The following is a 14,631-nucleotide window of genomic DNA, read 5'->3' as shown; positions in this document are numbered from 1 at the left end:
ATCCTTAAATTGTTCTGAGCTTAATTACAGAAGGTCTTCATTTGCTGTTTTCTGTGCTGAAATCATCTAGAATCATATAATTGTTTGAGTTGGAAAGGACCCGTAGAGGCCATCCCATCCAACTGCCCTGCAATGAACAGGGACACCTACGGCTCCATCAGGTGCTCAGAGCCCTGTCCAGCCTCACACTGAGTGTCTCCAGGGATGGGGCATCCACCACCTCTCTGGGCAACCTGTGCCAGTGCCTCACCACTCTCAGTGTAAAAAGCTTCTTCCTAATATCCAGTTTAAATCACCCCTCTTTTTGTATGAAAACATTTCCCCTTGTCCTGTCACAACAGACCCTGCTAAAGGGTCTGTCCTCATTCTTACAGCCCCTCTTTAGGTACTGAAAGGCCTCTCTCAGGTCTCTCTGGAGCCTTCTCCTCTCCAGGCTGAACAGCCTCAGCTCTCTGCCTGTCCTTGTAGGGGAGAGGTTCCATCAGTAGAGCCCCATGAATCTGTTCAGCACTGTATTCTCAGTTCTTTTGAGCATTGCTTTTCCCGTGTTAAACCCAACCGTTTTGAGCTTAATCTGTGTGACTAAAATGGGTATCAATAGACACATTTAGAAACTCTTCTTACTCCTGCCAGCTTAAAATTCTGTCACAAAAGGATTGGAAGGAAAGCAAAGCCAAACCCAGTTTCTAAATGCTGGGTTGGAAGTTGGGTGTAAGGACAGTAGAGCTGTTCCTTCAATTATACAGCGTGCATGCTGTGGAAAAAGTGGAGCAGAAGTTCACACTTAGATCTCATGGATGAAATAATAGCTTTACAACTGCTTCATATTCTCAGCATGGATGGTAACACATTTATTTTTTTCAGCTGATCTGCAGCCAACATGCTGCTGCATTAACTATTTTCTTCCAAATCCTCATTACTCAATCATGTCTCTTGCTTTGTGCATTAAAGAAAGTGTGAAAGTAAAACCAGTGGGAAAGATATGTAATAAGGCAAAAAAGCACCATCATCAGTGGACTGTTTTAAGTATTTGGGCATCTTTTACTTTCCTCTGAGCATCCCCTGTAGAGCCAAAACATCCATATACTCTGGGAATTAATTTATCATCACACGTTTTCTACAGTGCTTCTTGTGCCATGTTTTGAACAGCGAATACTTTCTGTTCATTGGCCTTGAGACTTGAGAATCCATAAAAGGAATAGCAAGTCATCCTTTTGATTATTGTTGTGTCTCTAATTTCCAATTCTCAAATAGAGACTCTTGTTGGAAACATTATTAAGGTTACCAAGTAATTTTAACATTATCTAGACTTTTTTATGTCGTTGTTGGGTTTTCTGTAATTGTTAGTCCAACACTTAGTCTTGTGAGCATGCAGTGGATGACCCCAGGTCTAAAGCAGTAACAAGACCTAATAACAGTGTTTTCTGATGTTTCATTATGTCAAAACCTTCTCACCGTTCTAGTTGTCCACATCTGAGGGTAGAGATGTTTGCTCAGCTGCTGTTGGGTAGCCACAGAAAAGATTGCTTTGCAGTCCTTCCTCCCTCAGTAGTGGCAGTAAGTTCTTTGCAGTGGGGCTCTTGCTGCTATGACTGACAGCTTCCCTATGGAATACTTACCCACTTACCACTGCCTTCTATATAATGCAAGCTTTGGGGAGCATGTGAGTGACAAGGGTCAATGAGTGACAAGTAGTTGATGAAGGATAGTTGCACATATTCTAGAACTATGGGGAAGCTTCGTTACATTACTTTGCATGTTCAATAACCAGTGCATTATTGTTGTGTAGAAACAGGAGCTTACAAAATGTGACCAAATAAACAGTCTGTTTCTGTATATATTCTGAAGAAAGATCTAAATTTTTTGCCTTGGAATCAAGAAGGAGTTTGTCTAAGAAAGGACTGCAGGGCTTAATCCATTAGAAAGATAATGCCAGTAGTGTGTAAAGGGAAGATTTCCATGTCTGTGCTTCATTTTCAGGCAACTACACACTAAGAGTTGACTGCACCCCTCTTCTCTACAAACTGATATATAATCTAACGAAAGAGGTATTGAATCAGAGTGCTTATTGTTCTTCATTTTCTGAGAATGTGGAAATTTATTGGATAAAATGGGACTATTGAGTAATATTGCTTTTGTCTTATAGCAATGCTGAAGGAATCTTAATCCTACTAAAATCAGTGGCAAAACATTCTCTCAGTGGTACACAGTCCTGGCTCACAGTTCCTTTATACTCTTAGCAAGGCTGAAATGTATCACTGACATAACTGGAATATTATTTGCAATATGTAGTGAAATAATTGTATGTAGAGATAACTATATATATATACGTATAAAACTTGGAATATAGATAATTGTATAAATAATAAGTTCAAGATAAGAAAACACTTAAGCAAGATCAATTCTTGTAAGCATGCAAGGAAATAAACTGCATTTTACATTCAAGTGCAATCTATTACAATATAAAATCTATTTCTTTTCACATTGGCTAGATACCAGTTTTTCTCAGATCCCCTTGAACCACCTCCAGATCTCACTGAGCTTCTGAAACACTATAATAAATATCAGAGGACTGAATGGGCTTTGTAGTGGATTGGATGTATGGATTTACTTTGCTACAAGTGGTCAGATCATGTCTCCTTTGCTTTTTCAACTCTCAGCACAGATTATCACAAGGCTGAAAGACTTTTTTTTTTCTCTCTGAAGAATCTCATCTACAATGCATTTTCTCTATATACTTTTCAATTTTATGCCACAGTTTTCTAGAGAATTATTTTTGCTATCTTTTCTTACTGCTCAACCTGTGACTGCCTCCCATCAGTTTGGAAAATAAAATCATGGTTCGGTTTTTACAGTGCTTCAATTTTGTAGTTTTCCATTCCAAACCATCTCTAATATACCAATATCGATGTGTCCTAAGTGGCCTCCAGTGACCATATATCTCTCGTTGTGAAACCTTTCTTTCACACTCCTTTGACCTTCCCTGTAAGATCATTAATTGAAGTTTTTGGGATTTCCCCAAGGAAAATAATGTTTTGATGGACTGTAGAAGAGAAATCACTGAAAGATCACTTCTACCTAGGCCACCATTTCTGGTAGTATAGAAACATACGTACAGGTGACTGATAGACACTGTAGAGCCAAGATATATCTTTTCCTTGCCTCACCAATTCTAGCATCACAGAATGAAATTTATATAAGGATTTGAATATCTTTATTCTCCTGGGATCTGATTCCAGACATAAATCTAAGTTAGAGTGAACAGTACATTTTACAAGGTTCTTAGTGTTGTATGAAAACTCTGGCCAGTGGTTTTGATATGACCAGAGCTGTTAGAATAAAATCTCCGCCAGAGCATGAAGCACTTTCACTTGCCTATGTCAAGAGTTCAGCTTGCTCCGGTTATGCCATTTCCAATTTAGCCTTAGAACTTTGCTGAAGTGCCCTGAAAATGACAGCAGTCAAATGACTGCTTCACAAAGTTGTTATTTTTTCTGCTAACTGTTGCCATAATTTTAGAGGTCAGAGCTCCTAGGATTTTCAATTTGGAGTCTGTATATTTTTCAATGCTGTATAAAGACTCAACAATATTATGCATCTAACCATGCACATTTATGCTTTGCATTAAAAAAAAAAAAAGAGAGAGAGAAAATCCCAATCTTGTGCACATCATAACCAATTTTACATTTTAAGGACACTGGTAACTTTAGCCATAGCTGTCACAGACAGGTAAGCATAGCTGGAGACTAGGTTTTGATTTATGTGAAACTCTGCCATAGTTCTTCTAGCAGCTTTGGACAGCCAATTTCCTAGCTTCATAATTTTCCATCATGGATACATGGATACATTTTTTAATTTTTTTATTTTTTTTAAGATAAGTGTGTCTTGCACAGTAGGACTCCAATCTTGGCTGTGGTCCACTGACACTACTTTAGACCATAATTCCTTTATAAGCTTCCTGTAAGAAATGCCAATTTCAGGCTCAACCTGTTGAGAGAACGTCATTGTTTTCTGGTGCAAAGTTGTGATGGCTCAGGGCTGTCTTCTCCCCTTGCCAGCTGAGAGGTGAAGAACTGGAGCAGCTCCACAGTACTATCCTGTGCACTTGTACATGTGCATACACAGTGCTATAATGAATTAAATCCTGGAAACCCCAAGTATGCTTCTGCTTTCTTCCAAAACCAGATGGGTTTAATTTTGTGTCTTTCAGCTTTTATCTTGCTCTACCCTCTGCCTGTGGTTAGTTCCAGGTGCCTGTGAGATGCTATTTAGTTGTATATAGCCATAAGTAGGGTATGTGTGCCTCTTTGCATACAGCAGCGCTGTTGGTTAAGGTCTCTTTTGATACCACTTTGACTTTGAGGTACTTCCAATGAGATTATAATCTATTCCTCTCCAGATTTCAAGCCCTGATGAAGGTTATGAAAATAAATCTCTTTATGACAGTTGGCTTGAGAAAGACCCTGCACCTGAAAATAACAGTTATCCCAGGTAAGTAATTACTCTGTTTTCACTTTCCCAGTATATTCATTGTATCATAGCATGGCTCCTCTCTGGAATTCTTCAGGATGTGCTGTTGTTGACAGCGCTGCGAAAATCTTTCAGTACTTGAGTCTTTAACAATATCTAAAATAAAATAAAATGTCATGACCTCTTTTTGAATGATTGCAACATCTTTATCCACAACAAGATAAAACCTCACGCTCTTTGAAAGTCTGTTTTTAACAGAAAAACATTTTGGAAAGCAAACAGGAAAATGCAGGGTGGGGAAAAAAATCAAAGTATAGTGTAGTTACTCTTCTAGATGAGATAATATCAAGACTATTATGCTAAGCAAGCTCTTTGTTGAAAGAAACTGCCTTGGGCAGTAATTAAAAAGCTCTCGTGATACTTATTCTTTGTTTATACAATGGATGTAGATGTTATACATTAAAAATCTGTATTTGAAGATAATATAACCTCAACACATTGTTTAAGTCCATGGCTGGTAAGGCTAAATCTTACTTTCTCATAAGGCAAATAGAACTGCTCCCTGTATCATTTAACCCAAATGTTCTGCATGGATGACCCTACCAACTTTCAAGCCTCGGTAACATGTTCTTCTAGACACATTAAACTCACTTAAGATATCTTCCTTTTGGAAAACATACTAGATCTAATCCCTCTTAGCTCGTACTGATCTGTTTTCTTGCAGAAATACATGCTAACAGAAGAAGCTGGGTTTTTTTTCTTTTTTCTTTTTCTTTTGTTTTGCCAAGAAATGCCAACTGTCCACCTATTCTTCTGGCACTTAACCTTAAAACTTAATATAAAATATATATAAAAAAATAGAATATAATGTCTTTACTACTATTATTTTGCTTTTCCTGTGTCTTGCAACACCTACCCAGCAGATGGCAATATTTACTTGTAAGTAACAAATGCTAATCTGTCTTCTGCTGTGGAAATTATTTGCCAGGCATTGTACTGTGTAATATGCTAAGTCTGTAAGCACATCTGTCCTTACATATATTGCCTTCCAACTCCTTTTAATTTGGGAATAGGCATTTAATATTTTAAGATTGCAGAGGCTTATCTGATGCAAATCTACAGTTCTTGTGCATGCCACGTTCATTTTTTTCCTAATGTGGTCACAATCAGGGATGCTACCCTTAAAAGATCCTTGTGGTAATACTGGATGCTGGATTAGTGTGCTGGAATAAAATCAGTTAGGGTAATTAAGCTTGCTGCTCATCTACTCTCTGAACTGACTGGCATCCCTGGTGTGCCCTTCAGAAGCCTTGACCTCCATTTCTATGAAAATCTGCATTTTGCATACATTACCACCATTTTATAAAAGAAGTCCTGCCTCTTTGACGTGTTCTGTTTTCTACATGCAGAATAAACAAACTGGGATCAGGCAGTGATTTTGAAGCTTACTTCCAGCGACTGGGAATTGCATCTGGCAGAGTCCGCTACACCAAGAACAGGGTGAGCCAACAGATTGCTCTGAGGGGCTCAGTAGTGCTGAACAGTCATCTTTTAAAAGCATTTATTCATAGTTAATAAAAAAAAAGCTTCGATGAATTTTTGGCTCGTTTTTGACTCATCAGTACCATTTTAGAATTTAACAAGAAGCCTAATGGCGTGGAGAATAAAATGTTACTGTAATGTGTACATTTTATGGGCTATCAAGTTCTCAGGAGTATATTTATAGGATCTGATTGGGAGGGTGGATTTCATTCCACTGTACTATTAGCAGTCCCCTTAATATATACATCCCCCTGGAGTTTGTTCAGGAAACTGTGCAATATTCAGAGGGGCCACGGCTGAGAATTTCTGTGATCCCAAACTTCAGACTGATCTCCAAATCAGTAAAGGCCACATCTGTACAAGGAACTGAAGTCAGGTCTGCGTAGGTGGAAAGAAGGCAACCTGCTCACTTATTCACAGAATCACAGAATGGCCAGGGTTGGAAGGGACCTCAAGGATCATGAAGCTCCAACCCCCCTGCCGGGCAGGGCCACCAACCTCCATATCTAATACTAGACCAGGCTGCCCAGGGCCCCATCCAACCTGGCCTTGAACACCTCCAGGGATGGGGCATCCATAACCTCTCTGGGCAGCCTGTTTCAGCACCTCACCACTCTCCTGGTAAAGAACTTACCCCTAACATCCAACCTAAATCTTCCCTCTTTCAACTTAAAACCGTTTCCCCTTGTCCTGCTGTTATCTACCTTTTCAAAGAGTTTACTCCCTTCCTGTTTATAGGCTCAACAGGAAGAGAAACTTATTCTTGTGTGACAGTCCGTGGATTTGGGTTGCTTTATTTTCTGAAGATAAACACACAAAAAGAGGGGAAGGAGAGTCAAATGTGTTTTGTATGAAGTAGCTTTTTAGATTTGGAAGTTGTGCAGAACATCATGGCAGCAATACAACCTTAACTGCAGTCACTGACAAATTTACTTGCTCTATTTTTCAGAAAACAGACAAATTCAGCAATTATCCTGTTTATCACACTGTGTATGAGACCTTTGAGTTAGTGGAAAGATTTTATGACCCCACCTTCAAGAAACAGCTAGCAATTGCCAAGCTGCGAGGCAAACTGGTTTATGAACTTGCAGATTCCCAGGTCATTCCATTCGACTGTAGAGACTATGGAGAGGCCTTAAAAGGATACAGTGACAGAATTTATAAATTGGCCAAGAAACATGAAGAACAGCTGAAAACATACAGAGTGTCATTTGGTGAGTAATAGCCAAAGCAGAATTTGTTAAGTGGGCCAATTGGAGTTATGCAGAGACATGATATATCTGTTCTCTGAAACAGAATTCCTTTACTGTTTCCAACCTGCTATCATGTTAAGATCCTCTAAAAAAGATCTTTCTGAACCTAACTGGGATTAACACATTATTGTTTAGAGATGAGTGAGTTATAATAATGTTCATTCATATTGCTTATTAGGTGTGTTATCACAGTACAGATGAGCAGCCATGAACCAGAATCAAAAGCAGAACAAAGATAGTATTGACCTGGTTCTCACCCATGACCAGATTATCTTGCTTAAAAAAAGAAGACGTTTTAAATATTGGTGGCAGCTGCCTAAAATTTGAGAGACATGGGTCAAAAGCTTAATGTGACCTTGTGAAACCTGCTTCCCATCTATATCAGTGCCTGGGTGCCACTTTTAGGCAACTGAACCCTTTAATTTCTGCATAAATGCATTTACTGAGCACGTGAGCACATTGTAATGAGTCACATAACATAGAATGGAAGATGCAGAGTGCTGTGGATGACAAGCTTGGATAGAATCATAGAAGGGGCTGGGTTGAAGAGGACTATAATGATAACCGAGTTTCAACCCCCCTGCTATGTGCAGTCGCAAACCACCAGACCAGGCTGCCCAGAGCCACATCCAGCCTGGCCTTGAGGCCTCCTGGGATAGGGCATCCACAACCTCTCTAGGCAGACCTCTCTGGATTGTTTCCACAGTCATTCTCTTTTCTCTCCCTCTCCTTTCTTTCTTCTTGCCTTTTTCACCCCTTGTATTTCTGTACCAAAGAAGATTTTTCATAATTCCTAACCCATTTGGTATCTGACGGACTCATAGGTTAGAAGACATAAATTAGCTTTAATACAATACTCTTTTGGGTTGTCTGGAAAACATGAAGAAATTCACATCAAATCCCCACTTGGGGGAAACCTAAAGAAGACATTTAAAATTTCCTGTAGTGGCTTAGGTGGAAAACTCTTGACCATTTTGGAGTGATGTTGCTTTTTGCCATGAGGGTACAAAGGAAGCCCTTTGATTTTACCTAACAGAAATATTTAATTCAGTGAGAACTGCAGTATATTGTGTGAGGAAACATCAAGACTAGACTTCTTCTACTATTGGAACATCTCCCAAAATTTCTGTTAAATCTTTTATTTTCGTTGTTTGTGTTTCTTCCTCATTTCACATTAGAACTTGCCCAAATTAACTTCCAAATGATGTATGTGCTTTTGTTCCTATGTCAGCTAGGCTCTAGAAGCAATTTTTGAAGCTTTTTTTTCCCTATCACTGAACTGTCTCCTAAAGAACTTCACAGATGGGGCACTTTGACAAGGCAGGTTTTCCAACCGTTTCATTATTTTTCATTATTTTCATGTCTCTCCTCTGATGCCTGATCAGTTTTAAAATATTACTCAGATAAAACTGACTCTCATTTTATGTTTATTCAATGGCACCAGAGTGCATTACAATAAAGATGTCGTTTTTACAATACTGAGAAAATCGAAATTCATTTCACCCATCATTTCTATAGAGCTCCTCATTGACATCCCTGAATGTCAGAAAGCTGTTAATTAAAGCTGAATAAATCACATAATTGTCCTTCAAAACAGTTGATGAAGTTTTTAATTTGCCTTTGTGCTACCATTTCAGCTGTTCCTCTGCAACAGTGAATGCTGGAAGCCTTTTCTTCATGAAATATTTACTTGTAATAATGAGGTATTGGGAAATAAGGCCTGCGGGGGGGGAAAGAAAAAAGAAAGTGATAATATTTCTTAAAATAACCAAAATTGGCAGCACAGAGTAGCTCATGAACATGAGCACAAATTCTCTTATATAGTTTCAGATGACCTTTCCTTTTTCTCTTAAATCCCCTCCTACTGCTTCTGAAATACAATCTGCTGCCTTGATACAGCCATGATGTCAGCAGGACAGAGCTCTGTCCTCTGGCAAGCTGATAACTATTGCCCCAGGGAAGTGCAGCTGTGGACAAGTGCAAATCCTCCCCAGCAAGGTGACTCTGCACCACAGTCCATAAACAGGTTGCAGGGGCAAAATCTGTGCTTCTACTTATGTAAACTAAAGAAAAATATTAATGCAAGAATAAGTAAGTGTGGGCTGGTGATGAATAAATAAGTTTGCTGGAAATAGAAACTGCAGAATAGGTTTCAATAGCAATCTTGGGAAAAGAAAGCCTATGTACTTTCTAAAGTAGTGTGATGAATTTATGAGCATAGATGAGATGGAGTTGCCCACGAGGGTCTGGATTTAGGTGCATGACCTCATCCATGTTCCTGTACTCAGCTCTGGTGAGGCCACATCTGAGTATTGTGTTCAGTTTTGAGCCCCTCACTACAAGAAAGACATTGAGGCCCTGAAATGTGTCCAGAGAAGGGCAACAAAACTGGTGAGGGGTCTGGAGCAGAAATCTTATGAGGAGCAGCTGAGGGAGCTGGGATTGTTCAGTTTGGAGAAGAGGAGGCTCAGGGGAGACCTCATTGCACTCTACAACTTCCTGAAGGGAGGTTGTGATGAGGAGGGGTTTGGCCTGTTCTCCCAGGAAACAAACAGGACCCAAGGAAATGGCCACAAGTTGCGCCAGAGGAGATTTAGATTAGACATAAGGAAAAACTTTTTCTCTCAAAGTGGTCAGGCACTGGAATGGCTGCCCAGGGTAGTGGTGGAGTCGCCGTCCCTGGCAATGTTCAAGGGCCGTCTGGATGAGGAACTACGAGATATGGTTTAGTGGCTTGTGGTGGCAAGGGTAATGGGAGGATGGTTGGACTAGATGATCTTGTAGGTCCTCTTCAACCGGATTCTATGATTCTACGATATTCTGGATTATCTAAAGATTTCTGAAAATTGTAGGCAAAATATGCAAGTTGTGAAACTTCCTTCTGCACAGCGAGTTTTGGTGAGGCCATTTCTGCTCACAGCACCCACCTTGTTCTACAGAAATCAGCTGCAGAAATTGCTTCTTTTCCCCAAGTCTGTATCAGATAGCCCCTTCTATGGGGAAATCATTGCTGCTGATATTGTTGTTAGCAGGAGGTCTGCTGCTTCTGTGGCTCAGCTATGGCATGGGGTTGGATGGGCTGCCAGGGGCAGAGATGGAGAAAGCAACCAAACACGCAGTGAGGTGTAGCAGGCAGAGTAGCAGAGGTGTGGGTGGCACACGGGGCCATGGCCGAGGTCTTTCTTTCTGCTGGTAGTGCAGATCTTCCAAGCCTGCACTGAGGAAAGTAATAAATTCTGGGAGAGACAGAAAAACTAATGCAAGCACAACAGCCAAACACATGTAGTTGTGCTCCCCCTGGGCAACTGGAAGGTGTATTGGGCTCTGCAGATTGTCTGAAGTTGTTTAAATCCTTCCCATTCCAGATCCTCTTTTTTCTGCTGTGGGGAACTTCTCAGAGGCTGCTGCTGAGTTTCACAGGAGGCTTGAGCACGTGGACAGGAAGGAGTAAGTCTGAAAACATAAGGACATATGTATCTCCGTTTTGGTAAAAGCTCATTTCTAGTTTTTCCCTTCTTTGTCCCAGGGTATTTCTGAAGCCCTCCATCAGACTTTGGTTGGAGAAAGTTAGAAATGCAGACCAGCTGAACTTTTTTTGTCAGTTTTGGATTTGCTCATAGTGCAGCCTGCATTTCTTTCTCTCCTTGGGGTGATATTTATCTTGATCAGTTTTTAGCCACCTTAAAGGTATAATTACTTGCCTTTATATTTCATCAAGCAAAATTAGTATTTTGAAGGGGCAGTTAATCACATCTGCTTTGGGTAGCGAGGGCGCTGACTGCACAGGGAATCTGTCTGATTAGTATGGACCAGAGCCCTTGAACTCTGAGACAGGCAATATCTGCCAGGATTAATTCTGCTCTCAGTGATGAATAGTATCAGCTGTAGAGCTTATAAATATCAGCTTGTCATTACAATTATTGTAATAAATGGAAAAGCAGATAGCAGTGGAAGTTAAAGTTGGACCGAGCTCTGTATTTAGACACCTATGCTTGAGTGCTGTAGGTGACACAAATATTTATACTTTTAGCACACCTAAAGGAGATACAGTGATGCTTGAGAGTATGTAAGACATTCATGTGGAGCTTGAAAACCCTGGGGGGCAGCCCTATGGCCTTAAGTTGCACCAGCGGAGGTTCAGGTTGGATATTAGGAAACACTTCTCAGAAAGAGTGTTGAGGCATTGGCAAAGGCTGCCAGGGAGGTGATGGAATCACCATCCCTGGAGGTGTTCAAGAACTGTGGAGATGTGGCACTGAGTGATGATTAGTAGGCATGGTGGGGGTGGGTTGATGTTTGAGCATGATCTTAGAGGTCTTTTCCAATCTTAATGATTCTATGAGACTCACATGCCCTATGGGTGCAGTGGCTGGAGGCCACTATTTGTACAACTTCACCTTCTATCCAAAGAAGAGGAGCAGTTTTTGATTGAAAAGGAGCAGTCAGGTTTCCTCACCATGTGAAATGTGTCTTGTTTCCATTCTCTGCAGCCCAGTCGCAGTGCGAATCATGAATGATCAGCTGATGTTTATAGAAAGAGCTTTCATTGATCCTCTTGGCTTACCAGGAAGGAAGTTTTACAGGTGAGGCAACAAGTTTCTTAACTTGTCCAAGTTCCTTAACTGTCTAAGTTAAGTCCTCTAACTCTTAAGTTCCTTAGCTGTCCAAGCTGATTTTGAAGATGAATCCCACTCTAGCAAGCCAGCCAGTTCAACTCCTGTGTAGGCTGTATGTAGGCATTATAGCTTAAAAGATACTGTTTTAGGTATAATTCAGCAAGTAGGAGTTTGTTGATAACCTGCAAGGAGAACTTGTCTGTACCAGTTTTATATAGATAAAGGCCCATGAGCTATTCTGCAGGGTCCTGTCCATCCGACCTTCGGTTGCTTGCCATTGTCATTAATCCTTAATGGGCTGTTATTGAAGTGCGGGTCTAGAGGAAGGCAGTGCTCGATTCACCACCATAGCCTCTGTAGAAGTCCGATGCATTCCTTAGTTCCACTTGCCAGAAGCTAGCTTCCAGTGTCAGGTACCCAACTGCCTCACTTTGCTTGCAATATCCCCTTTTTCCCAATGGCTGGATACATCTGATGGCTGGATGCACCTGACTCACTGGCTGATGGCATTCACACCAAGCCAGAAGTCCCTCAGGCAGAAGGACTTCCATCCTCCCAGGATAAAGTGTTTTTCACACTTTTGAAACATTGAAATGGTTGTTTTCTGCAGTTCTTCTTGTGAACGTTGCTTTAGTGTTTATGTCAAGCTGGGGGGCATCCTTCACATGCTACAAATGCACTTTATTACCTTTTATGAACAAAATAAATTTAAAAGTAGGACTGCAACTATTCATTATATATTAAAAAAAAAATATGTAAGTTACAATTTTGTCCGCTTTGGTTCCCCTATAATTACTGCTTCTCTAAAGAATCCATGCCTTTCTTACCAATTCTCCCATAGTTTTCCACATTCCTTTCCCAGATCTTACAATTACCAATCATTTGCTGCATTATTTTTCATTACTTGTGTACTTTTTCTCCTCTGTTGTACACCCATTTACTATTTTATTCCATGTTCTGTACTGTCACATTAGTTCAATATATTTGTTGAGCTCTCATTTACAGAAGTTCCTAACGTGGTTTCATTCCTAATTAGACAAACGCATTGTGTTTTCCCAAGGAGAAGGCTCCCTGTGCTAAATCCAATCCCTTCCCTAGAGAGTTTGTCCTATCAGCTCGTCTGTTCTGCCATACTAAAGACAGTTCCAGCTAGACTGCCTGTATATTCAGTAAATTCTAGTCTTCTTGTAATTCTTTGTTGCTCTTTGTAGCATATATTTTTACAGTTTACCCCAATGAATGCACATAATTTTTTTTTTACTTAATATACCCACATTTTCTTTTCCCCCCACAGACATGTCATCTTCGCTCCAAGCAGCCACAACAAGTATGCTGGAGAGTCCTTCCCAGGTATCTATGATGCCATGTTTGATATTGAAAGCAAAACCGATCTTCACGGAGCCTGGGAAGAAGTTAAGAGGCAGATTTCCATTGCAGCCTTCACTGTGCAGGCAGCTGCAGAAACACTGAAAGAAGTAGCATAGGATGATGGCTTTGAAAAATGCACTGTACTCTGGCTACTGCAGTGACCAGCCTCAGCTAACTGCCTACTGTGTCTGAGCTCCCAACCTTCAAAAGCATTGTCTTAGAGGTTTACGCAGAGACTCGTGAACAGTGAGGATCCATCACTGTGTACCTCCATCCTGTATTTGCATTTTGGAAAACAGAGATTATGGGATAACTGAGAACTGACCTCTCTGCTCCTGTTGATGCTCTCACCAATCCCAAACCAGTGGCAGCTCTGATCTTTTTCTTCTTTCCCAGAAGAGCTCTTTCACACAGTGATGTCCTCTTCCAGTTGAAGGGGGTGGATGACAGCATTGCCACCATTGGTGTAGGGCTGAAGTGTATGGAGTAATTCTGTCTTCTGTTAAGACCTGAGATAGTTTTCCATCAGGAGCTGCATATAGAATCATAGAATCCTTAGAATTGGAAGGGACCTTTAATGGTCACCTAGTCCAACTCCCCTGCAATAAACACGGACATCCACAGCTAGATCAGATTGCCCAGGGCCTGATCCAGCCTCACCTTGAAAGTCTCCTGGGATGGGGCATCAACCACATCTCTGGGCAACCTGTTCCAGCACCTCACCACTCTCATTGTAAAATACATTTTCCTTGTATCCTACTTAAATCTACCCTCTTTAAGCTAGAAGCCATTTCTCTTTGTTCTATCATTGTGGACCCTGCTAAAGAGTCTGTCTCCTTCCATCCTGTAGATCCCCTTTAGATATTGAAAGTCCAAACTGTACAAAACTGTTTAATTTGTAAAAAAGTAAAAATAAAATAAAAAATAAGGTTTCATTTGCTTCTAAGTGTACCTCTCATCCACTTTACAACTAATACAACTGCTAGAATTTTATTCAATCACATTCCCATTTGTGAGGGAGCTGATAATAAAAACTGATAATAACCAGGTTTTTTTTCTCTTGTGTAAAGTATGATACAGCTTTTCTCACAACCATGAATTGCTGCAGGTTGTGGGAATGAAATGCTTTCTGTTTTATGGGGAATAGAACAGATGTGGTGCTAAAACAGACAGAACTGCAAATAGGGCAGCAGACACAACAGTTACCAGGCTTCAGCAAGAGTTGTTCTCAACACAAACGCCTTGAATTCAGACAAAGGAGGCAGAAATTAGAGTAGTTCAGTCCCTCAGGGGGTTGGTTTCGGGGGAATACGCTACCAAGAAGAATGGTGACTGGTCCATAACCATGCTGGTCACTGTTCCCTTTTCTTGGGTAGCTCTTC

The 14,631-nt window shown here is 40.6% G+C and overlaps 1 protein-coding gene across 6 annotated transcripts in view; it reads left to right on the top strand.

Moving 5' to 3' along the window:
- The window catches only part of NAALAD2 (N-acetylated alpha-linked acidic dipeptidase 2), a 32,502-nt gene extending 18,307 nt beyond the window's left edge, over positions 1–14,195 (top strand). For all 6 annotated transcript variants that reach the window (XM_004938880.5, XM_040651656.2, XM_046904380.1 and 3 more), the window contains 7 exons: positions 1,981–2,048; positions 4,400–4,491; positions 5,880–5,970; positions 6,962–7,226; positions 10,631–10,712; positions 11,756–11,848; positions 13,176–14,195. In XM_004938880.5, the coding sequence (XP_004938937.2) occupies positions 1,981–2,048; positions 4,400–4,491; positions 5,880–5,970; positions 6,962–7,226; positions 10,631–10,712; positions 11,756–11,848; positions 13,176–13,365 (881 nt within the window). In that variant the 3' untranslated portion in view covers positions 13,366–14,195. The remainder of the gene's footprint in view (positions 1–1,980; positions 2,049–4,399; positions 4,492–5,879; positions 5,971–6,961; positions 7,227–10,630; positions 10,713–11,755; positions 11,849–13,175) is intronic.
- Positions 14,196–14,631: the final 436 nt, after the last annotated feature.

This window comes from Gallus gallus, chromosome 1 (genome assembly GCF_016699485.2).
Source record: "Gallus gallus isolate bGalGal1 chromosome 1, bGalGal1.mat.broiler.GRCg7b, whole genome shotgun sequence".
Taxonomy (NCBI): Eukaryota; Metazoa; Chordata; class Aves; order Galliformes; family Phasianidae; genus Gallus; species Gallus gallus.
Note: the sequence above shows the minus strand (reverse complement) of the source record. Positions and strands in the feature narration are given on the sequence as shown.